At 42.1% G+C, this 26,236-nt stretch overlaps 1 protein-coding gene across 1 annotated transcript in view; it reads right to left on the bottom strand.

Annotated features, from left to right (window-relative positions):
- Positions 1–4,660: 4,660 nt before the first annotated feature.
- KCNMB3 (potassium calcium-activated channel subfamily M regulatory beta subunit 3) overlaps positions 4,661–26,236 on the bottom strand; it is a 67,780-nt gene continuing 46,204 nt past the window's right edge. Inside the window, exons 2-4 of the mRNA XM_044291062.1 lie at positions 19,617–19,817; positions 15,157–15,355; positions 4,661–5,059 (exon numbers count right to left, since the gene is read on the bottom strand). Coding sequence (XP_044146997.1) covers positions 4,661–5,059; positions 15,157–15,355; positions 19,617–19,817 — 799 coding nt within the window. The remainder of the gene's footprint in view (positions 5,060–15,156; positions 15,356–19,616; positions 19,818–26,236) is intronic.

The following is a 26,236-nucleotide window of genomic DNA, read 5'->3' as shown; positions in this document are numbered from 1 at the left end:
TGTCAATTTTTTTAAATAAAAACTGTGCCAGAACAGCTATTTTGGGGCAAATTTTCCATTTTAAACAGTTTTTTTCCAGTAACAAAGCAAGGGTTAACGGCCAATCAAAACTTAATATTTATTGCCCTGATTCTGCAGTTTGAAGAACCCCTGATGCACCCCTAGAGTAGAAACTCCATAAAAGTGACCCCATCTAAGAAACTACACCCCTCAAGGTATTCAAAACTGATTTTACAAACTTTATTAACTCTTTAGGTGTTCCTCAATAGTTTATGGCAAATGGAGATGAAATTTCAGAATTTCAAATTTTTGTTAACCTTGCCTCACAAAAATGTGATATAGAGCAACCAAAAATCATCTGTACCCAAAAATAGTCCCAACAAAACTACCACCTTATCACGTAGTTTCCAAAATGGGGTCACTTTTATGGAGTTCCTACTCTAGGGGTGCATCAGGGGGGCTTCAAATGGGACATGGTGTAAATAAACCAGTCCAGCAAAATCTACCTTCCAAAAAACCACACAGCACACCTTTCCCTCTACGCCCTACTGTGTGCCTGTACAGTAGTTTACGGCCACATATGGCAAACTACAGAATCAGGGCAATATATATTGAGTTTTGTTTGGCTGTTTACCTTTGCTTTGTTGTTGGAAAAAATGGATTAAAATGGAAAATTTGCCCAAAAATTTTAATTCGGAAATTGTATCTCCATTTTCCATTAACTCTTGTGGAACACCTAAAGGGTTAACGACGTTTGTAAAATCAGTTTTGAATACCTTGAGGGGTGTAGTTTCTAGAATTGGGTCATTTTTGGGTGGTTTCTATTATGTAAGCCTCACAAAGTGACTTCAGACCTGAACTGGTCCTTTTTAAAAAGTGGGTTTTTGAAAATTAAAGAAAAATTTTAAGATTTGCTTCTAAACTTCTAAGCCTTTTAACGTCCCCAAAAAATAAAATGTCATTCCCCAAATGATCCAAATATGAAGTAGACATATGGGGAATGTAAAGTAATTATTATAACTAAATAAAAATGATTTTTTTATTTTTATTTTTTTACTCCATTTTACCAGTGTCATGAAGTACAATATGTGACGAAAAAACAATCTCAGAATAGCCTGGATAGATCAGTGTTTTAAAGTTATCACCACAAGTGACACTGGTCAGATTTGTAAAAAAATGGCCTGGTCCTTAAGGAGTTGAGGCATAATTTTTGTACTGCTTGTTCAGAACAAGTCACTGCCTCTTCTGATACTACCATGTGTGTATAAACGCGGTCAGGCATCTGTTCATTAAGTCATCATTTTTGGACCACTTGTTCAAAAACAATTTTTTTTTTTTTTCGATACCACCATGAACATTATGTGCCTCTAAAATGGACAGTTTTTGGAACAGTTTTAATTTTAAATGGTATAATTCCGATGCAGTGTGTTTTTGAGCAGGCTGGTAACACTATTAATTATTCATTTACCCTTAATTATATATGTCAGTGTCATTCAAAAGGCTTGAAAGGGGAGAGAAAGAAATGGGAATTTCAACATTTAAAAAAAAAAAAAAAGGGGAAAAAGACTAGGGAAAAATGTGAGACCTCAGAGTATTCTACATCAGTTTTTAGGCTAATTGGAGCACTTTTGGTTTGGATAGAATTTATTTGGGCCCAAATCAAAATTTCTGTCAGAATCGGACCAAGAAATTCACTGATCTCGAAAAGGAATAGCTCCGAAAGAGATGAGACTTGTACTACTCCGCACAAAACATTTCCTTTTTCCTAAAATGCGCAGATCCTCCGTGTAGCATTGATTTCTCCAGCTGTGTGTATACCCAGGCGATTATTTAACCTTTCCGGTTTCACTGAAAAGCTGTTGGACGCTTATTATTCCAGTAAAGGTATTTGCTTGTGTCCAAGCTAAAATCAAAGCTATTAGATTTTTGTTAACCTAACACAGGATACAGTAGGTTGATTTAAGATTAAATCATCTATACAGTTTTGAGGCTGTTAACAGAAAACAGCATATCAATCCAGTCCTTGGTCATAGCTTAAGGATTTTCCATAGAGAAAGCCTATGTGCTAATTAGTGAATGCATTACCTTTTGAGGTTTCATGAGGACTAAAATAGGAAATACAAATTTAATTTCTTATGGGAATAGTCATACGGAGCAGCCGTCGGGTTGCCAAAAAGCAAATGAGCGCTACATTGGCTTGCGCATTTAAAACTTTTTTTAAATAGATTGTTAAATAGGTTTTCCACAACTTAGACATTGATGACCTATCCTCCAGATAGATCATCAATATCCCATCGGTGGTGATCTGACACCCGGAACCCCCACTATCAGCTGATTTTTGAATAGGAGTTGAGTTGCAGTACAACCATATGGGCCCTATGCAGGGAATGAAGTTTTAGGGGCCTGTTCACACAGCGTTTGGTTTGCCACCGGAATTCTGGCACGGACACAGATGCCAAAATTTTGCCGGTAGGCGTGTGGTTTCGGCCTCCGATTCATTTCAATTGAAGGCAGTGCTGAAGATCATTGAGCAATGGTCTAAAGCCGCTGCTGCACCGAGAAGGGGCATGTCAATTCTCGGCGCAGCTACACTTTTTACCGCTGCTCTGTGATCTTTAGCGCTGCTTCCCATTGAAATTAATGGGGGGTAAAATCCATGCGGCTGCCATGCCAAAACTGTTGGCAAAAAAGACTGTTTGAATGGGCGCTTCCACTGTTATGCTTTTTGCACCAGCAGCTGCCACAAACAGCTGATCGTAGGGGTGCCAGGTGTTGGGTGCCTACCAATCTGATATTTATGACCTATCCAGACAATTGGTCATCAGTGTCTAAACGGTGAAAAACACCTCTTCCTGGCCTTGTAGTTTTGTGGGTAGCATGCAGCCACTATTAATCAGCAATCAATTAAATAAGAACTTTGGAACAGTCAATTTGTAAAATGACAGCGGCCATAGCCTAGAAGATCTATATTGGAAAATGTTTTGAATGGAGTAGATGAGGAAAAAAAACATCTGCATCAGGCGAGACATCACTGGATGTAATAGGTATGTAATACTTTATTCTCTTGTATGTTTGGTAAAGCTATAAAAATAGAAAGCAAGCTGAAGGTAGGTGTTACATTGACGGCCCATGTCCATCGCAGCCCTGCTACTTCTATTAGGAACATTTTTGCCTTCACAGCCACCCCCTCCTTTCCTTGCTCTGTGTGCGGTTGCAAAGCTGCTTCAAAGTGTTCAGCATTTATAGCAGAATATGATTGACTGCCCTTTCACTACTTGCCTGAGCTTAGGTTCTTAGTTTACTAGTTTAACCAGCGACAGTGTGCTATTCTGATTGCTTGTATATCGAACTGGCTGTTAACTGAGTCTGGTTCTCTGCTGCCTAGCCTGACCTTAACATGTCTACCTTACTGCCCTGACTATGTATAGTTTCATGTAATAGCAGAAACTCTGCTTGCCCATTCCGCTACCTGTTTTACTGACTGAGTATCGCCGGACCCCTTGGTACTTCACACCAGTGTCTCTGACCCCCATGATTCAGTTGCCAACTACACCAGGACTATTCCAAGAGGTTGTGGCCTGGTGGGTCACAGGCAGTGAAGGCCAAATCCCTTAATAGGGGTTAGAGGGTGAAAACCAGAGGACTGCCAGGATAACACCCTTAGAACTAGCCCAAAGTCAAACTGATTAGTTGGTACAGTGTGTCCATACCCACTGCCCATTACAGTAGGACTGTCTCAGTACTGTGGCCCACATCACACCGCCTCCTCCTCAATGTCTTAATTAGAAACAACTGGAGGAGGAAGATGAGGACAGAATGTGGCAGTTGGCACTGGCTACCAGAGGGGCAGCCTCTGTTTAGGTATTTTGTACTTCTAGGGAATTATTTTGTGCCACAATGTGGTATGTGCTTCTGCTGGGGCAGTAAATTGTGCTGCACTGTGGTCTTTGGTTCTACTTGGGCAGTATATCGTTTGGCACTATAGTATTCGGTACTGTTGGGACAGTATTTTGTGCAACTGTGGTATTTGGTTCTGCTGAGGTGATATTTTGTGTGGCACTATGGCATGGTCACCCTGCTTAATTGTGTTGGCCCTGCCTGTAACATGGTGCCATTTTTATTTTATTTTTCCAGGGTCACTAAGTTCCCAGTCTGTCTCCGCTAAAACTTATTTCAAATTGGTTAACCAGTATTTCAATATTGCTTACAAAGAGGGCCAAACAAGGTGAACTAAACCAGTAAGAATACTCCCAAAGGGCATGCAGGTGACCATACCCACCAGCTCCTGGTGCATACCATTCCAGAGACTGGTAACAGATAGTGAGCTGTGGGGCTGCAGTGGCAAGCAGCACCATTAGATTTATGGACCCTATTCGTTTCTAATGTTTATTGTCTTGGGTAGTCATGGACCATACAGTAGAGTCAAACACCATGCATGCACTTTGGTGTCAGTGCTATCAAACAGGTAACACACGGCTCATTATATTTATTGGAAACATCTTGAATGCTATAAACATTTTCACAATATTATTACACTCTAGAAAAATAAATTTACAGCTATAAAACATATATTTACGATTGATATTATATAACATGATGTGCTACAATTGTCTGCCTTATTAGACTCCTAATAGGGTAGTCTCTTCTAATCCACTGTTTATTAAATTGTGTTTGTAGTACGGGAATTGGATCTCCACCTTAATGTTTTTTCATCTTTTCTGGTTCTGCTCTGCTGAGAGTCTGCCCGTGGTGTCATGCTGCCAGGTTCTTCTCTTGGTGAATTGCAATACAGCATACACATTAAGGATAAATGTTGTGTTAACTTAACCATTCCAACAATGGAAGCTCCTCCAATAAGCATTAATGTTGGCCAAAACAAGCAGTGAAAGACCACGCTCCGGTCGTACTTTTTAATCAATATGACGTCTTCTGGTTTGCTGTCAGGTTGATGGAAACACGCAAAAGGAGTGTCATTCTTGTGCTCAAAATATTGTTTCACATCAAGCACCCCATCCAGCAAATCGTTCTTGTCTCGTTGGCACTTAGGGACATAAAAGCACTGTATAAAGAAATATTTCAGTTACATATGAGATGGCATAAAATGAAAACATTGCAAACTATAGGAAAAGGCCAGCTCATAAAAAAAAAATAGGAATGAGTGTTTATGAGCTGTTAGCAAAGTACACATACGGGCTACTGATTGAAATTTTTTAATAAAGACCAAAATAAAATACATTTGTAACCTATGATAACTAGAAAATGGTCTCCAAAGGGGTTTATAGCCTTTAAATATATTTATGGCTATGGCAGCGCCTCAGGAACAGAGATGTTGCGGTCAGTAGTCACCTTTTTACTGTATCTATGCAATTTTTATTGGAAAAAATAAAATAAACTACACAATTTGCCTTGCCACGTCCGTATCTATAAAAGGATCACATTACATTTATGGCTCTTAAAAACCATTTTGGCAAATTCCATGTTTCAAAATCCAGATCCTGTCCCTTCCCTTCTGAGCACAACCTTATCCCCAGCCATTAATGACCACATTTGGGATATTTCTGTACCCCAATTGTGTGGTGCTTTTATCTCCTTTTAACCTTTTGCAAAAATCAAGAATTTGGGCTAAAGCAACGTACTATTAGAAAAAATAAAATGTTTTCATTTTCACAGTCCTGTGTTGGTCTATAAAATACCTGCGAGGACAAAACCATCACTACATTATTGAATTCCTTGGGGGTAGGGTGTAGTTTAAAAAATTGAGTAACTTCTTGTAGTTTCCACTCTACTGGTACCTCTGCGGTGTTGCAAGTTTGACATGGTGCCTAAACTCATCCAAGTAAAATCTGGATTTCAAAAGCCAAATGGAGCTCATTCCATTCTCAGCCTTGCGGTGTCCCCATACAGCAGGTTACAACCACATATGAGGTATTGTCGTACTTGGAAGAAATGGCAAAATCATTTTTGGGGTGATTTTTATCCTGTTAAACTTCTTGTAAAAATGAAAAAGTTTGAACTAAAACTACATATTATCTTGTAATTTTTTTATTTTCATGCCCCGATTATAATACACACATGGGCTAAATTGCTGGTACCCTTTTGTTAAAGAGAGAAAACCCACAATGGTCACGGATCTAACTCGAACCTGACAAAAGTAATAATAAATAAAAATGTACTAAACATCGACTAATGAAAATCAGACATTGCTTTTACATAGTTAATACAGTTGAAAAAAGGTATAAGTCTACCAGGTTTAACCAAGGGAGAGGTGTGGTCGTGAATACCAGAAGGAAGTAAGACTCTCAGATTTCTACACATTTTCATAAGCATTAATGTTGTTTACTTTTAAGAATTAATCTAAACCCTTTTTAAAACAGCCCACTATTCCTGCTATGACCACTTCCTGAGGAAGTCTATTCCACAGATTCACAGTTCTTACAGTAAAGAAACTTTGACGCTGCCGGAGACTGAACTTTTTCTTCTCCAGTCGGAGGCAGTGCCCCCTTGTCTTTTGAGGGCATTTTACATGGAACAGTTTTTCACCATATTTTTTATGGCCTATTTATATATTTGTATAGATTAATCATGTATCCCCTTAGGCCGCTTTCAGACTGATAGCATGTCAATGTTATCCAATACATTCCAGAACTGTATAGCATCCTAAATCAATATATTGCTATGCGACTCCGTCAGTGCTGGAAGTTCAGAACAGGAGCTTTCTTATACTCACACTGCAAGACCGAAGTGTGCAACTCCCTCGTCTGAAAGCGGCCTTAGACGTCTCTTAAGACTAAATAAATTTAATTATTTGAATCTTTCTTCATAACTAAGCCCCCCCCCCATGCCCCTTATCAGTTTAGTCACTCTCCATTGTACTTTTTCCAGGTCCAAAGCATCCTTTCTATAGACTGGTGCCCAGAACTGAACTGCATATTCCATATGAGGCCGCACCAACGCTTTGTAAAGTCGTAATATTATTTCCCTTCCCTGCGAGTCCATGCCTCGCTTGATAAATAACAATATCCTGGTAGCGTTAGAAGCAGCTAATTGACATTATATGCTGTTTGATCTACAAGGACACCCAAATCCTTTTCTAAAAGTGACTCTCCAGTGTTACGTCCCCTAGGACATATGAAGCAGAGATATTATTACTACCAAGATGCATAACTTTAGATGTATCCACATTGAACCTCATTTGCCGAGTTTAAGCCCAATCACTCAGGTGTCCAAGTCAGCTTGTAGTTTATGGACATCTTCCATAGACTGCACAGTACTACATAGGTTAGTGTCATGCAAAAATAGAAATGGTGCTATTAATCCCTTCCTCAATATCATTAATACATTAATTAAATAATAGAGGACCCAGGACTGAACCTTGGGGTACACCATTTATAACCCGGGACCATTCTGAATAGGAATCATTGACCACAACGCTCTAGACACGGGCCTTCAGACAGTTTTCAATCCAATTACAAAAATTACTTTCCAAGAATATAGACCTTTACCTATTCAACGTCTATGAGGGACAGTATCAAAAACCTTTGCAAAATCCAGAAACACTACATCCACAGCCACCCCTCTGTCCAGGCTACTACTCACCTCCTCATAAATAAATAAAAAAATCAGGTTAGTCCTTGGTAAATCCATGCTGGTTATCACTTATAATATTATTTACAGTCACATACTCCTGTATATAGTCCCTTAAGAGTCCTTCAAACATTTTTCCCACAACAGAAGTTAACCTCTTCCGGATGTAGGGCGTACAGGTATGCCCTGATGTCCCGGTACTTAAGGACACAGGGCGTACCTGTACGTCCTATGTATTTCCGATCAGCAGCGGTCGGTGATCGGAACCCAGTGCCTGCTCAACATTTTTTTTAGTTAGTCTTTTTTTTTTTTTTTGTCTGTTAGGTTTACGATAAGCCCGCCGGATGTTCTCGGCCGAGGAGGCATGCGCCCGGCTTGCTTCCGACTCTGAGAGTCCCAGTGAGGACTAGGATGACCCCACTTCCCTTTTGTCATCCGTGTCCTCCTCATCTAGCGATGATGAAGAGCCCCCAAGGCGGCGAAGACGCCGCCAGGCGGAGCAAGGGGACCGCCGTGCTAGGGACCCTGTGGCCCACCCTAGTACGAGCAGTTCTGGGGCTTGTACTAGTTTTCCGGCCCACCAATTAAGTCTTTTTTTTTTTTTCAGTGACCACTTTGTAAATCTAATGGTGGAGCAAATAAACCTGTACGCCCAACAGTTTGTTGCTCAACACCTGGGCTCCTTTTTGGCTAGGCCCGGTGGCTGGACTCTGGTCAGTGCAGCCGAGATGAGGACATTTTGGGGCCTCGTGCTGTGCTGCACATGGGCCTAGTCAAGAAACCTAGTGTCAGGCATTACTGGAGTGGGGACGTCCTCTACCAGGCCCCACTTTACAGTATAGCCATGACACGCTCCCGGTTTGAGGCCATCCGGAAATGCCTGCATTATTCAGATAATGCAGCATGTGTTCCCCCAAAGTGATCCTGCCTATGACTGCCTGTACAAAATCAGGCCGGTCATCGATCACTATGGGGCCAAATTTGTACAGGCCTATGTACCTGGAAGGGAGGTCGCGGTTGATAAGTCTCTGTCACCGCCAGTTCTGTGAGAAGGTCTGACAGACGTTCTTCTCTACCTCTTGCATGACATTCTTTGTTTTGGTTTCACTTTGTCTTCTCCTTTCCTCCTCCCAGGTGTCACCTATTTAGACTAATTGTCTCCCTTTATATTCCCTCCCATACTGCCTCACTTTGCGGTTTATACTACTTCCTGGATGAGGTGTTCACTGCTGGAGGCTGCTGCTGCTGTTTGCTAAGAAGTTTTTTCCTTTATTTGTGTTTCCTTGCTGGCTTGATTCTAGGTGACCCTGACTCCATCCATATTAAGTGCAGGGAGCCGGTGGTCGTGTCCCCTCACTATTATAGAGTCTTCACAGTCTTAGGTACGTGGGCATGCAATCATCTGCCATTCAGACCCTTGCATGGGCATAGCAGTCAGGGAGAGCTCTTAGGGTTTTATAGGGCTCACCCATATGCTCCTTAGTTTGGGATCAAGCCAGTCGGATGTTTTATAAGTTCCAGCTATCTGCAACATCATCCGTGACAGTCTCTCATTGCTTTCAAGGGGAGACTAGTTTTCCGCCAGTATGTTCCCTCAAATCAGGCGAGGTATGGCGTGACGTTGTACAAACTTAATAAGTACATCAGGGTACACTTACAAGTTTCATGTGTACGAGGGGCGATATTCCCGTTTTCAACCCCCCCAGAATGTCCCCCCACTCTGGGTGTTAGCGGCAAACTTGTGTGGGACCTTATGCACCCACTGCTAGATAAGGGTTACCACCTGTACGTGAATACCTTTTTATACTAGTATCCCTTGTTCCAGTCCCTCGCCGCCAGATCCACATCCGCTTGTGGGACTGTGCGGAAAAATCAACGCGGCCTCCATACCCACCCCTCTAGGTACCTATCCCCAGGGGTGCGACCCGTGCCCTTACCAGTGGAAACCTTTTGCTGGTCAGATATAAGGACAAGAGGGATGTCCTTATACTGTCCACAATTCACTGTAAAAGCATCACCCCTGTCCCTGTGCGAGGTACCGCGGCAATGGTACTCAAGCCCGATTGTATCGTCGACTACAATCGGTATATGGGAGGAGTTGATCTCTCTGATCAAGTCCTCAAGCCATATAAAGCCATGTGCAAAACCCGGGCAAGTTGCGGTCTACTTGGTACAGGTTGCCTTGTACAACTCCTTTGTGCTGTCCCGGAGCGCTGGCAACACAGGGACATTCCTTCAGTTCTATGAGGCAGTCCTCAAGGCCCTGATCTTTTCTGACCAGCAAAAAGAAGGCCGGAGTACCTCGGGAACTAGAGGCACCCGGATCGTCCCTGGCCAACACTTTCCAGGTGTGGTCCCCATACTGTAAAGAAGGGACGGACCCCCAAAAAAGTGCAGAGTGTGGCACAGGAGGGGAATACGGAAGGACACCACTACTCAGTGTGACACGTGCCCCGATCATCCGGGCCTCTGCATTGACTGTTGCTTTAGGAAGTACCACACTTCCATGGAGTACTAAATTTATATCCCAATTTAGCCACTGACAATCGGATAAAAAAAAACTATGGTTCTCAGACTTGAGACACTAAAACTAAAAAAAATTATTTTCAAAAATATTATATAGTAAAACTAAAATAAATAAATAAAAAAGTAGACATATTAGGTATCACCACGTCCGTAAGAATCTGCTCTATAGAAATACCCCGTGACCTAACCCCTCAGATGAACACTGTAAAAAAATTAAAATGTTGCAAAAAAAAATTATTTTTTGGACACCTTACATCACAAAAATTGTAATAGCAAGCGATCAAAAAGTCATATGCCCCCCAAAATAGTGCCAATAAAACTGTCCTCTCATCCCGCAAAAAATTAGCCTTTCCCTCTACACCCTACCGTGTGCCCGTACAGTAGTTTACGGCCACATATGGGGTGTTTCTGCAAACTACAGAATCGGGGCAATATATATAGCATTTTGTTTGGCTGTTAACCCTTGCTTTGTTACTGGAAAAAATGGATTAAAATGGAAAATTTGCCCAAAAAATGTAAATTCTCAAATTTCATCTCCATTTGCCAATAACTTGTGCAACACCTAAAGGGTTAACAACGTTTGTAAAATCCATTTTGAATACCTTAGGGGGTGTAGTTTCTAGAATGGGGTCATTTTTGGGTAGTTTCTAAGTGACTTCAGACCTGAACTGGTCCCTAAAAATTGGGTTTTTCAAAATTTCTGAAAAAATGTAAGATTTGCTTCTAAACTTCTAAGCCTTGTAACGTCCCCAAAAACTAAAATGTCATTCCTAAAATGATCCAAACATGAAGTAGACATATGGGGAATGTAAAGAACTATTTCTGGAGGTATTACTATGTATTATAGAAGTAGAGAAATTGAAACTTGGAAATTTGCTATATTTTCAAAAAATTTGGTACATTTTGTATTTTTTATAAATAAAAATGAATTTATTTGACTTCATTTTACTAGTGTCATGAAGTACAATATGTGACGAAAAAACTGCCTGGATAAGTCAAAGCGTTTTAAAGTTATCGCCACTTAAAGTGAAAATGGTCAGATTTGCAAAAAATTGCCTGGTCCTTAAAGGATAACTGTTACATTTAGACCCTAATTTCAATTTTCATATATGTAGTTACTAATAACATGATATTCCAGAATCAGTTACTATTAGACTGACTTACCCCATATTTAATAAGATTCAGCCCTTAGCAACCGGTCTGCATAAAACTGCAATTTCACTATTCAGTTAAGATGGCTGCCACTGCCCTCATCCTGAGGCTAATCCCGCCTGCCCTCACTAGCCAGTAACAATAGCCCCCAAAAGTGTCAGTAACCAGAGCCCTTCCCCCTAAAGGGTTAATCTCCTGCAGCACAAAGGGCACAAACAAAAATGGAAGAGCAGTACAACCGGACCTTTAGACCAAAACCCGTCTTTTATTGAAAGCCTTGAGTGCGCACACAAAGTACAACGTTTCGGCTCCGTGGTAGTCTTTGTCAAGTATACAAAAGGTAAAAACTAGCAATGTTAAATACAAATATGTGACCTCACCCACAACATGTTAGAGCCAATCGTTAGGAGGCTCCACCCACTCAATGCAATTAAAAGCAGCCTCTTCAGTAATCAGGCCGTCTGAAATATATAATGAAATCAATGTGTACCTGAAACATATAAAACATCGTCCAATAGCCCCAGACATATTCCCATCCGCCTCGGCGTCTGGCTCATCGCAGTGCGCATGTCCATGAAGTCATCGCAATATCACATGACGTCATGGACATGCGCACTGCGATGAGCCAGACGCCGAGGCGGATGGGAATATGTCTGGGGCTATTGGACGATGTTTTATATGTTTCAGGTACACATTGATTTCATTATATATTTCAGACGGCCTGATTACTGAAGAGGCTGCTTTTAATTGCATTGAGTGGGTGGAGCCTCCTAACGATTGGCTCTAACATGTTGTGGGTGAGGTCACATATTTGTATTTAACATTGCTAGTTTTTACCTTTTGTATACTTGACAAAGACTACCGCGGAGCCGAAACGTTGTACTTTGTGTGTGCACTCAAGGCTTCCAATAAAAGATGCACTGGATATGCTGCTGTGACTACCATCTTTCATTGGGGTCCACTTACCACATGTTGCTTTCATTTATACACTGAGCAGATGGCAGATCTCCCTTCCCTGGTCTGCCCTGCTTCCACTCTGCCTTGTCCCAGTCTGCTGAGTGAGGGAGCGTCTGCCAAGCGCAGGGACAGGGAGAAGTGCACACAGCCCAGGCATTGTTATCAGCTGCTGGGGAGGACCTGGCTTTAATCATCATTTACTTACAGTCCCTGGCTGTCAGGAATGTGACCTTGCACGCTGCCTGCTCCGTCCTTCAACAGATAGACGGACCATGCCTAAAAACCCTATTTTAAGCACAGGTAAAAGTAGGCAGTACATGGAACAAAAATGTGGAATTAAGGGGTAATTGAAATAGGGCCACCAAGGTGATATTAATCACCACAATCCAATACTTCAAAAAATAAAATACGACCGTTATCATTTAAGGTGAAATATGGCTGTGTCTTCAAGGAGTTAAACTAACTGGTCTATAATTACATGTAAAGTACCTAGATCCCTTTTTGAATATGGGTACCACATTGGCCTTGCGCTAGTCACTGTACCAGTATCTAGAGAATGTTTAAAAAATTTAAACTGGCACAGTTATGACTGAACTGAGCTCTTTTTAAGCACTCTTGGGTGTAATCCATCTGGCCTTGTTCACATTTACCTTATTTAACTTAGCTTGGACCATATCTACAGTTAGCCAGTTGAGTATATTACTGGATGTACTAGCAGCCCTGGCACCACCTATATTAGCTCCTTTCTCTTCTTTTGTATATACAGAGCCAAGAAAAAACATTTAACTAAATTAATAGTAACTCTGCCTTTTCTTTATCCTCAGTGACTATCCCCCCTATACCGTTATTTAGGAGACTTACCTGCTCAGACCTTGTTGTTGTTTTTTTAACATTTACCCATAGTGAGGAAGGGATTTTACGGTAAATACAAAAATGCTATTTTTTTTATCCAGGCCTGTTTCATTAGGTTGTTTTATAAATTATTATGTTGAAACACAATTCAAAAGCAATGTCTGAATTTCATTAGCTTATTTTCAGTAAATTTATTATTATACTTTCATTTTATTTCAGTGACTGTTGTGGGTTTTTCCTCCTTTAATGGAAGGGTACCAACAATTTTGTCCACATGTGTAAATTCATTGAAACACTTGTGCTCATTGCACCTCTATATTAATTAATTGAGAGGTGTAGTTTTGAAAATTAAGCCTTTTGTGGGTGTTTCTTATGTTCTTAGCACCTCAAGAACATAAGTGAGAGTACCAACTGTATACAGAATAGATGCTTTACAAATATGGTGTTCTGAACATTATATTTCGCAATTTATTTACACCAGACAACTAGCATGAATACAGTGATAAATCTCCTTCTTCCTTTCACACCTAGATGGAGCTCAGGCCATAGGAATCTGTACAGTACTGTAGAGTTACCTTTGAAATTAATGAAAACAGTAGAAACTCTATGTAATGATCTCCCTAATGGTGGCTGGAGAGCCACGAACTCCGGAATATGAGAGTTCCCAAGCTTGTGCAGTGTACTGAGCGAATTCCTATGCTTGACTCATGTTGCCTCTTTTTCATAATAGGAAGTTGAAGAGGAAGACGTATGACACTTTTGGGAAATCCTTCCTTCCAGGGGAAAAGCTATCCTGAATCCATTTACAAACAGATTTAGAAAATTAACCCAAAGTCACTGGGGTCCCTTAGATTTCCATCAAAGTTCCATTATTTTTTTTAAAAGGAATAGTAGCACAGACTTTGTTATTATTCCCATCAGAAATATTGCCAACGTTTCGACAATACAGTCTTTATCAAGCTACATAAGTTTATGTAAACTTTTATGTAGCTTGATAAAGACTGTATTGTCGAAACGTTGCTGCTGTTATTTTGGTGCAATAAAGAACACTGAACAAGGAAGCTATTAGAGTGTCGTGACCTTCTTCATCTCTTCATGGTAATTTTGGGGGTCTCTGAGGCCGAGACCTGACGCCACGAGCACTGCCGCAAAACTTTTGAGTTGACCCAAGTAAGTGGTGCTGTCCTACCACCTATTTTTTCTGTTCCATCAGAAATATTGGTCATACTGACATATTGGTAAAATTACTAGTGCAAACAGAACCTAAATGAATAACTGACATAGTGGGAGACTATTTGCTACTTTTTAAGCTTCTCGGCACTTCGGAAAAGTGCCCAGAAGCATCAAAAGTCGCAAATGACGGTACACATATGGCATACGCCATCATTTCTGACCTTTTTAAACCACTATGGTGGTGTAAAAACATTGATAAATGTCCCCCTTATGTCAAAAGAGGGCTGGGCTTACCTTGAAGGGGCAGGGCTTTGCATCACCCGCTGGATTTACTATAACTTTCAGCAGAAAATGGTGGAAATTATAGCTGAAATCTACGCCAGCCTTTAACTGCCATAAACTTCAGTACCTGGTGCATCGCCGGGCAGAGATGCATCTAGTTTATTAAGAGGCATATGCCTCTTAATAAATTAGGCGCATCTGATGCCAGGGTAGGGAGATCAAGCCTCGTGAATAGATACTCCGGTCTTGATAAGTGTCCCTCATTATGTTAATATGGAAGTTAATTTTCAAAGAGCCTTAGGCCTTATTCACAGAACCATGTCTATTTTGCAGATGCAATAACTCAATTTTGTATCCAGAAAGGTCTGCTTTTAAGATGTCAGTGATTTTCACTGTGGTTTATCCATTTTGTTGCACCCGAGTCGCACTACAATGCGACTGATGCAACTGCTGAATGCAGCTGAAATTCTGCTCATCTGCTGTAGGTTAAATGTGGGGATGGGGGGTGGTTTTGGCTGCACGCGACAACTGCATTGTGGTTGGTATGTGGAAACCCAGCCTTATATATGTAACATGACAATAGATATCCACTTCAGTTTACATCTACTACAGATCTGTATGCTCACTTACTTTGGGGTTTATCTGGACAGCTTCCTCATTGTAATGCAGGGCAGCCACATAGTCGGAACCAGACACGTTCACCAGTATTTGAAGACAGGGATACTTGGATTGTCCGTGGCAATCAACACCGCATGTGAATGAACAGTCTATCCAGTCATTCATAATATCAGTCTGGATAATTGTGCAGTTTGCTTCCTCATTCCATACGCTGGTAAACAATAAAAAGGCCTGATCTGTTACTTGTCCTCTACTGTGCACCCTTCAATGACCACATGACCGTTACACTGCAGAGCTTTTGAGGACTGGCAACATTTCACATCTACTTAAAGGCTACTTATTATTTATTATCTTTATCATGTCCAGTCAGGGTCCAGGTGCTAAGACCACCACCAATCGTTTAAAGGAACATGCCAAAAAGAAAAAAGACCGCAGCACTTCCATATGGTGAAAAAAATGTGTAGTCCTTTATTCACCCATGCAACGTTTCATTCCAATTATTGAGACCATTCTCAAGGTGCTTTAGAACGGTCCCAGTAAGTGGACTGAAATGTGGTTGGCAAAAGTTTGGATACATCTTAACTGCTGGCACTCCTTCCTGTGCTGCCCTGATCTTTGCTGATACACATGATATATATATATTATATATATTTTTTTTTTTTTGAAAGCCCAATTATGTGCAAGTGAAAATTTAATATTATAAATCTTTGTAAATTTACTAAAAATGAAAAACTAAGATTTCACATGGACATTAGTATTCAGACCCTTTGCTTTGACACTTCAAATTTAGCTTTGGAGCCTCCCATTTCTCCGTATCATCTTTGAGATGTTTCTAGACCTGTCTCACAGCTGACAGTGCATGTTAGAAAAAAAAAAGCCTTGAGGAGGAAAGAATTACCTATAGAGCTCAGAGACAGGATTGTGTGGAGGCACAGATCTGGAGAAGGGTACCAAAATATTTGATGCACTGAAAATTCTCAAGAGCACATTAATTCTTTAAAGAAAGAAACTTGAAACAACCAGGGCTGCTTCTTCCCAGAGCTGGCTGCTCTGCCTAGAGCTGGCCACACCATAAAACTAAGTAACCAGGGAAAAGGGCCTTGGTAAGAGAGGTGACCAGGAAAGCAGTGGTCACTTTGGCTGAGCTCGAAAGATCTTGTGTGTAGATGAGAGAGACTTCCAGAAGGTCAACCATCACAGCAACATTCCACCAATCTGCAATGTTGCAGTGTCCCATGGCAATCACGTTTAAGTTCCAGTTACTGCAGGCAACTAGTCTCTGTCGACTCGCCACTACCCAGTATGGATAAAGGAATAGAGATATGATCCCTTGCACAGTCCAATGATATTCCAGACAAACCACCTTGTCACGCCAGAAAATGCTTTGATGGAAATCCACCAAGACTCATATGATCTAATGCCTGAGATAGTACATTATTGCATGTTCTGGCTTCTTCCAGGACTGTGCAAAAGATCTTATCTCTATTCCTTTATCCATACTGGGTAGTGGTGAGTCGATACAGACTATTTGTCTGCAGTAACTGGAATTTAAATGTGATTGCCGTGGGTGACTGCAAAAACTTTTAGAGACTGAATGTTCATAGGGAGTAAGTTGATCACTCCCTTGTCCTTATGTTGCCCTGTTTAAAGTAACAGATTGGTGCCGGTTTAAACTTTTTTTATTTTTATTCCACCAATCTGGGCTTTATACAGAGTGGCCAGAAAAATGCTTCTTCTCAGTAAAAGATACACAAAAGCTTGCTTGGATTTTGCAAAAAAAGTACCAAAAAGACTCCCAGACTGCGAAACAATATTTTCTGGTCTGAAGAAACTAAGAGTAAACTTTCTGGCCTCAATTCTAAGCCTCAAATTTGGATGAAACCAGGCACAGCCTAATACCATCTCTACAAGGAAGCATGGTGGTGGCAGCATCAAGAGTTTTTCAGCGGCTGGGGCAGGGAAACTGCTCAGAGGTGATGGAAAGCTCAATGTGGCAAAGTGCAGAGATATTCTTAATAAGTGCTCTGGATCTTAGACTGTGCCGAAGGTTTACTGTCCAACAAGTTAATGATCCTAAGCACATAGCCAATACAAGACAGGAGTGGTTTAGGGACAACTCTGTGAATGTCCTTGAGTGACCCAGCCAGAGCCTGACTTGAACCCAATCGAACAACTCTGGAGAGACTTGGAAATGGCTGTCCACCAACGGTCCCCATCCACTTGACAGAGCTTGAAAAGATATTCAGATAGGAATGTCAGAAAATGCCCATTTGCAGGTGTGCAGACCTTCCGGCATCATACCCAAGAACACTGAAGGCTGTAATCATTGCCATAAGCTTTTCATCTATATCCTGAGTAAAGGGTCTGAATACTTATATCAATGCAAGACTTTAGATTTTCCTAAGATAAATTAGCAAAGATTTCAAACATTTTGCTTTCACTTTGTCATTATGGGGTATTGAGTGCAGAATAATGGGGAAAAACACTATTTTTTTTTTTTTAGCACAAGGCTGCAACATAACAAAATGTGAAAAACGTGAGTGCCTGAAGATTTTCCAAATGCACTACAAATTATAGATTGATAGAAATTATAATATAACTGTGTACATTTTAATTTCCTGCACAAATATTCTCTGCATACTTTTTAACCCTTCAGACTCAACAGTTTGAGTATCTGGAGGGTTAATTTTCAGATGTTTTAGATGATTGGTGCTTTCTTTATATTGGATATTGGTGGTACATATCCATTTATGTTTTCGTTTATTCTGTTCTATAATTAAGAGCTCCAGACTGCTTGAAACATGTCAGAATTATTGTCAACTAAGCAACTAAAATAAAAGGTTAGGTTTTACGGCAAAGGACATATTTTGGATAATCTCTTTAAATTACTTTACCTGCTTCATGTTCTGACACATTCCTGAGACAAAGAAACCTTCACCAGGATACTGAACTAGGTGTACAGTGAGTATTGCATTTGGTCATATTGTCTTAGGCTCAATATTCTATGTGTAGTATTCTTGGCACATAATGACTATTCAGTAGGGGGGATGGGTTAAAAAAAAAGCTGCAGTAATATCTCTAGACAAAGGGGCAGATTCATAGTTTATGGTGGATTCACATCACGTTTTATATCTCCGTTTGATGTGTACTTTATAAGAAAAAAAGGATACAAAAACGCAACACGGCACGTTCTTGTATTCTGCACAGTCCGGTAAAAAAGTATACTTTTTTTTACAATGATAATAAACGTATACGTGATGTGAACCCGCCACAAGAGTGACATTAAAAAAAAGTCACAAATTACACCACACTTCTGAAACTTTTTACACTTCTCAACACTTTTTAACTTAGATTTAAAGAGGTTATCCAATATCATAAACGGCCCCCCATGTGCAGTACTTGCCCTACTCTCCTGGTCCGCTTCTTCCTGTTCATGAATGAAAACATCCGGTGTCGGGGGAGCAGCCACTGGCAGGCAGAGACATGGAAGAGACTCCCTAGTGTCACTCACCCACGATGCTAGGGAGGCTTGTCCCTGTCCCCGCCTGCGATTGGCTGCTCCCCCCCCCGACACCGGATGTTTTCATCTGCATACAGGAAGAAGCAGGAGCGGCGGTGCCGGGAGCGCCGCCACGGGGATCGGAGTAAGTATATTCCCTGTGAGGGGCCCAGCACATGGGGAGGCTGTTTGATATTGGATAACCCCTTTAAGTTTCTGGTGCACAGACAGCCAGAAGATTCACCAAAATTATTACAGTAAGTGGCCTGTTCTTAATAAATTTGGTGCACTTTACTCCAGTTAAATTTTTACTAAGTGTACTGCCACACAAACAGGTTTCAGAATGCAATTTTGGAAGCCAAAACCTGGAGTGAGTTTAAAAAAGTGGAGAAGTCGTATCCATCCTTTATATTTTCTCTCGTTTTTATGATCCACTCCTGATTTTGGCTTCCAAAACTGTTCAGGAAACCTGCCTGTGTGGCCGTACCCTAAGGGGTCCTGCACACAAATATATTTTCTTTCCGTGTCCGTTCCGTTTACTTTGCAGACCGTTTGCGGAAGCATTCATTTAAATGGGTCTGGAAAAAAAAAACGGATGTTACTCCGTGTGCATTCCATTTCCGTATGTACGTATTTCCATTCCGACAAAAAATAGAACATGTCCTATTATTGTGCGCAATACGAGCAAGGATAGGACCGCTCTATTAAGGGCCAGCTGTTCCGTTCGCAAAATACGGAATGCACACTGATGTCATTCATATTTTTTGTGGACTGCAAAATACACACGGTCTTGTGCATGAGCCCTAAGACTGAAAAAGTCTTAGTAAATCTGCCCCAAGGTGTTATATTTAAAGATGCATAGAATTTATCAAACAATGCACAACATTTGATACATTTAATGCAAATTACTGGGCTACACACTTCAGAAATTCCTTTCATGACAAATTTTGCCCAATGTTAAAATTTTGCTCACCTGAGCATGAATGGTTTCAAAATTGCTATCCCAAGCAAAAAGAACATGAGGACAGAAAGCCCCATCATAGTGAACCCCAACAGCATCGCCCTGTCTTCTCCAGCATTGGACACCTGTTTCTTCACTTTGTCTGCTGCTCTCACGCCATCGCTGCTGCTCTCTTTTCTTTTTGCCTTGCCAGGTACAGGAGAAAAGGCTTCCCTTAAAACAGGAGAGGTTTCCCGTTATCATGTGCACATCTTTTTTTTGTTGTTGTTAAATATATTTGTATTTTTCAACATAAAAAAGTGAAAACTTTACTAAGGGTCCATTCAGACGTCCACAAGTGTTTTGCGGTCCACAAATTGCGGATCTGCAAAACACGGGTACTGGCCATGTGCATTTCACATTTTGCGGACCGTACATGGCCGCCCCTTTGATTGAAATGCCTATTCTTGTCCGCAAGAATAAGGCATGCTCTGTCTTTTTTTTGCGGGGCCATGGAATGGAACTACGGATGCGGACAGCACACGGTGTGCTGTCCGCATCTTTTGTGGCCTCATTGAAATGAATGGGTCTGCACCCATTCAGCAAAATTGAGGAATAGATGCAGACTATGAAATACGGACGTGTGACTGGACCCTAAGAGATAGATACAAATAAATAAATAAATGTTCTGTAAAGTTGGAGCTCGGCTAAGGCTAAAGTCACATATGCGTTGTGAACTCTGGCAGCCTGTTCCAGCATAGACTCACAGTTCACTATATACAGCACACTGGCCGCTCACCACCAGATACCCATTGAATAAATGGTATCTGACAGGGGTCCGGCCGCTTTCCAGCATAAATGACAGCTTTCGGACAGGCAAACAGTCCTGCATGCACAACTTTTTGTCCACCAAAAGCCAGCATTTATGCCATAAAGTGTCTAGCTCCCCGTCAGATTCCATTTTATTCAATGGGCATCTGGCAGTGAGCGCCCCTATCCGGTGTGCCGGATACAGTGAACTCCGGCAGCCTACGTGTCTGTGAACTTATCCTAAGCGGGATTTATTTTTGTTGCCTAATCTGTAAAGGTCCAACCTGTTTTGGGGAATTAATCAATTCCTCTTCTCCAGAAAACATGTAAAAAAGGTGAACCTTCTTGTGCCTTCTTTAGCATTAAAAAAATTGCAACTTTTTGCCTATTTACTTTTCTAAAAATAAAATAAAAAATAAAGTGGGTTAGGGATGGGTGAGAGGGTGTGTGTCCAGAAAACTGGGGTAAATTACTCAGACATAGGAATTAGGAGCTGATGTAGATTTCCGTTTCTGGTGCACACACATTCCAAGATGCAATTGAAATATTAAGAGTCATACACCTTATAATAAATTTGGTACATTTTTACACTGGCATATATATATTTTTTTGTATGACTGGCATATGAACCACCATCCTTAACAAATTCCACTCTGTATGTTGTGTCACTGTCTCTAATTGTTCTTAGTTTATGGTACCTACCTTTATTTGCCCATACGGTATGGTGAAGGATGCTAGCAACCAATTTAAAAAGATACACACTGAAAGAATCGAGGACTGAAGGACTTTGCTTCCCTAATCTAAAAGATTGATGCACTGTATAAACAGTTCATTCAGACTAGCCTTAAGTAAGCCTACCAACCTAATACGAATAATAGGAAGCTGTATTTAGAGCATTTAAGCCCCTTTCAGACAAGCGAGTGTCACGCTCTGGACTCGCAGCGTGAGTAATGCAACAGCACCCGTCCTGCCCTTCCAGCACTGATGGAGGTCGCATAGCCTTATATTGATTCATGATGCTATGTAACCCCTAGAGGTCTGGAATGTATTGTATAACACTGACATAAGTGTTATTCAATACATTCCAGAACTCTAAGGGTCACATAGCATCATGAATACATTTAATGCTATTCGACCCCAGAAGTGCTCCTGAGTTCAGGACCGGTGCTCTCCCTGACACACGCTGCAAGTCTGATGCATGGAACTCGCTTGTGTGAAAGGATTAGTACAAATACAATACAAACTATGCATTTTTCACATAGGCCATACCCATTTCGAGCTAAGACATGTCCCCTTGCTGGAGGAACCAGAAAGAGTGTCTAAAGCACTTAATAAATGTAGTGCAAAGCAAATATGCCAATTTTTGTCTAAAACAAGTGTGCTCAAACTCTGCACACCTACAGCCTTGCTGTGTAGAGTCAGACCGCAGTAGAGGAGGAGGTACACTGTAAAGGTTTCTGCATGCATGGAGGTTCAGAAGCCAAAATCAGGAGTGCATCATAAAAGGAGAGAAAGTATGAAGGACAGATATATCTTGTATGGTTAATCCTGGTTTTGGCTTCCAAAACTGCAGGCAGAAACCTAACTGTGCTGCCGCACCCTAAGGAGCTTAGCTATTAGGCTAGGTGGAGCCTGATGAATTGATCAGACTCATGGGGGCAGATTTAACATAGCCTGGCAGCATACACCGACCTATAAACCAGGCACGTGTCACGACCATGTTTATGGCCGTGACTCCTTGGGAGCCGCATACAGTTGCCCGCGGTCTGGTGTCAACCGCAGCTGGGGGCACTTTGCTGTTTGCCTCAAGTGCGGTTGCCGTTGGTTTGTGTGGGTGTTTGTATGCACTCTGAATGTCTGGTGTGCACTGTGTTTTGTGTGCACTCTTTTGTGGACATTTTCCCTTCGCCTGTGGCTGCCCGTGGCAACGTTTGGGGTTTTGTACATGTGGTGGTAGTGTCTCGGCCTTCTGGCCGGCTCCCAGGACACGTTTGCCACGCATGTCGTTGTCGACGGTAACAGCTGCAGTGTGAGTTTGTGTGTATTCCCCTTTATGTGGTTTCACTACACTCCCTGGTGTTGGAAGGGTTAACTTCCTTCCTTGTGTGTCTGAACACTGGGTGTGTCTGTGTGGGTGTGGCTACTTGGGCCTATATAGCCTCTGCTTTAGGCAGTAGTCAGAGGGGGTTCTTCAGCCATGCTTGCTGGAGACATCCTCCTGTTATTTACCATCTGCCAGTGGGGGCCACCCTTGTGGTCATAAGATTTATGTCATGATGTTATGCTGATGTGTATGTGATTTGCTTGTTTATTGCACCCTATGGTTTCCTGGCTTCCCGTGTCTTGTGTGGTGTTCTTTGTTGCTGTGTCCGTGTGTGTTCTTTGGACAGCAGCGCGTCTGCATGGGTTCCAGGCTTTGTGTCTGTGGCAGGTAGGTGCTATACTTTGCATTTACCTGCCATAAGTTGTTCGTGTCTCCCTTTTCTTTGTAGCTTGGCCACTTTAGACTCCTGTTTCTCCGCGTCCAGGAGGAACACTTAGTCTACCCAGCTCCTAGCTTAGGGACCTGCGGAGGGTTAGTAGGGACCCGAGGTTCCGGAGCATGAGTCCTCCTACCTTCAAGGTCGGCTCATGCCGCTAGGAGTTAGGGTCAGATTAGGGAAGCTTTAGGAGGTGACCTGCTCCCTAATTCTGCCTTCCTTGCTGAGTCGTGATTACCATCTTCTGGCATCGCACGGCTGAGGGTTTTCCCCATCCTCATCCGTGACAGCACGTTACCAGATGCAGCGACTGTTTTATGACCAGGCGTACGTCCTCACCACTCCCCCCTTTTTGGGAAAGTGGCAAGGCCATAGGAGAAACGGCACTTGCGCAAAAATGTTTGCACAAGTGTAGTTGAAAAAGTCACAAACTTACAGCTTGCGACTTTTTCATGTGGCCCATGAGCTTTCGCCATCTTAAAGCTTGGCTCATAAAATGCTAACTAATAGCAGGGGGAGACCTTTAAAAAGGATTATACAGCCATTCTGACATGGAAACTCAAAATAAGTACACCAGCCTCATCAGGTCTAGGAGATGTATATGCAATTAGTATTGTGAAATCAGGTGACAGATCATCTTTAACCCTTTCAGCCCCAGAGAATTTTCTGTTTTTGTGCTTTTGTTTTTTACTCCCTGCCTTTCTAGATCCATAACTTCAATTTTTCTGTTCACATAGCCATATGGGGGCTACAATTTAGATTGTGTTAAAAATTGTACAGAATTCACACGGAAACCGCCTCCCATTGTTTTCAATGTGAGACTGCAGTGCTATTCATGCAACCACAGACTATTTAAGTGTTGTTTTCCAGACCTCACCAAGAAAGGAGATTTCTTTTCTTGGCAAATTGTTGAATAGCTGGTGGCACCCCAACTATATCATAGAATAGTATTAGACCTGGATTATAAAAACATGCCAGGGGCCAGATTTTCCAGCATAAGTATATATTACTGAGATACAGAGGGACTGTGAGTCCATATCTCACAGTCAGCTAACATCTCCTGTGCCACATTTCAGAAGTCCCCTGGTTCCTTTGCCCATTATGGACATGAATTAAAAAATAATTGCCGTGGATCTAATTGGTCCATTAGTGAAGTCTTCTAAGGGGCATTAGTATTTCCTAGTGGTAGTGTATAATTGTAAGAAACAGCCATGTAATGTCCCTAAGTTTCATTACTCTGTTTAAGGGCTCTTTCACACTTGCGTTCTTTTCTTCCGGCATAGAGTTCCGTCGTCGGGGCTCTATGCCGGAAGAATCCTGATCAGTTTTATCCTAATGCATTCTGAATGGAGAAAAATCCATTCAGGATGCATCAGGATGTCTTCAGTTCAGGACCGGAACATTTTTTGGCCGGAGAAAATACCGCAGCATGCTGCGCTTTTTGCTCCAGCCAAAAATCCTGAACACTTGCCGCAAGGCCGGATCCGGAATTAATGCCCATTGAAAGGCATTGATCCGGATCCGGCCTTAAGCTAAACGTCGTTTTGGCGCATTGCCGGATCCGACGTTTAGCTTTTTCTGAATAGTTACCATGGCTGCCGGGACGCTAAAGTCCTGGCAGCCATGGTAAAGTGTAGTGGGGAGCGGGGGAGCAGTATACTTACCGTCCGTGCGGCTCCCGGGGCGCTCCAGAGTGACGTCAGGGCGCCCCACGCTCATGGATGACGTGATTGCATGGCACGTCATCCATGCGCATGGGGCGCTCTGACGTCATTCTGGAGCGCCCCGGGAGCTGCACGGACTGTAAGTATACTGCTCCCCCGCTCCCCACTACTACTATGGCAACCAGGACTTTAATAGCGTCCTGGCTGCCATAGTAACACTGAACGCATTTTGAAGACGGATCCATCTTCAAATGCTTTCAGTTCACTTGCGTTTTTCCGGATCCGGCGTGTAATTCCGGCAAATGGAGTACACTCCGGATCCGGACAACGCAAGTGTGAAAGAGGCCTAAACTGTGTTAAAATTCAATGTATATGTGTTTCTGTATTACTCTCATACTGGTCCTTTAAAGGGAGTCTGTCACCACAATTTGCCCTTATAGACCACTTACATAGCACTGTAGCATAACTATAGATCAGTATACATACAACAGGCTGGGGAGGGGTTATGTGAGAAGGAGGAAGAGCGGCCTGGGCACTTACAGCCTGAACGCCGCCCCTGGGCACTTGCGAGCCCTCATTTACATATGAATAAAACTCAGTTTTTGCCCCTGGTGAACATCCAAACAAAAAGTCAAAGGTACCATTTGACTGATCTATAGTTATGCTACAGTGCTATGTAAGTGGTCTATAAGGGCAAATTGTGGTGACAGACTCCCTTTAAGGCAGCAGCTAAGTGTTGAAGGACACGCCCCCTATGATGTCAGCCTGCCTCCGATGCAGACAGTGTGAGCAGAGGGAAGGAGGATGTGACGAGTTTTGAGCAGGAGCTGCCGCCATATTGGCAAGATACAGAACAGGTTTTGTGTTGTGTAAAAGGTGTGAGGAGATACAGCCAGGCTGTGTAACCTTCGGTCTAGAGACGGACGGAGTACAAAGAAACCGTGCATTTAGTGGAGCCATGCTAAAAAGGACTATGTGCAGCAACTAATCACTGGAGCTGACATTGGGCTGTGTTGGAACTGATAATTGACATCTATGATACAGCTTTGATGCAAAGATATTCCTTGGTATGTTGAACGGAATCAGCCTGGGTCTGCTTGATATGCAAATGAGGACCATCAAAGGGTTCTTGGGGCGGGACACTGATGAAAGGAAGATCTGACAGGACTGTCATGTAGTGGGGCAAGCCCAACCCCCTGCTGGTATTTACTGCCCACACCTGTGTCAGCAAGGACATACCGTATATGCTGGGATGGGGGAAAGGGTATATGATAGGACTTTCTTCCTGTGTAATCATCTGCACTAACTTAGCTCACAAGTAAGAGCAATGGTGACTTTAGTGACCCCTGGGACAAGACAAGTCTTTCTGGACTCTACAATCAAGAATGTGATTCGCTGAGACCTGCTGGAGAGGAGTGTTCTGAGTACAGAGAAAAACCCATGGCATATGTGACTGGGAAAGAGAATGGTGTAGCTAGCTCAAGGATCCTGACCCCCTCCAATCCCCTCTCCCATTCCCTTAATTGTATTTAGAATGTAGGTATATCCCTATTTGTAAATAAATCCAACACTGAGTTAAGATACAGTTGTTCATCAGTAATTTAAGGCACCCACAAAGCAGAGCACATTCTACAGGCTGTGTGAATTGCCACCAACAGTAAGAGACTCACAGTGCTGTCGAAAGTACCGGCAGTAACTG

The sequence above is a fragment of the Bufo gargarizans genome, chromosome 4 (assembly GCF_014858855.1).
Source record: "Bufo gargarizans isolate SCDJY-AF-19 chromosome 4, ASM1485885v1, whole genome shotgun sequence".
NCBI classification, from domain to species: Eukaryota; Metazoa; Chordata; class Amphibia; order Anura; family Bufonidae; genus Bufo; species Bufo gargarizans.
This window is presented reverse-complemented; position numbering and strand designations above follow the sequence as displayed.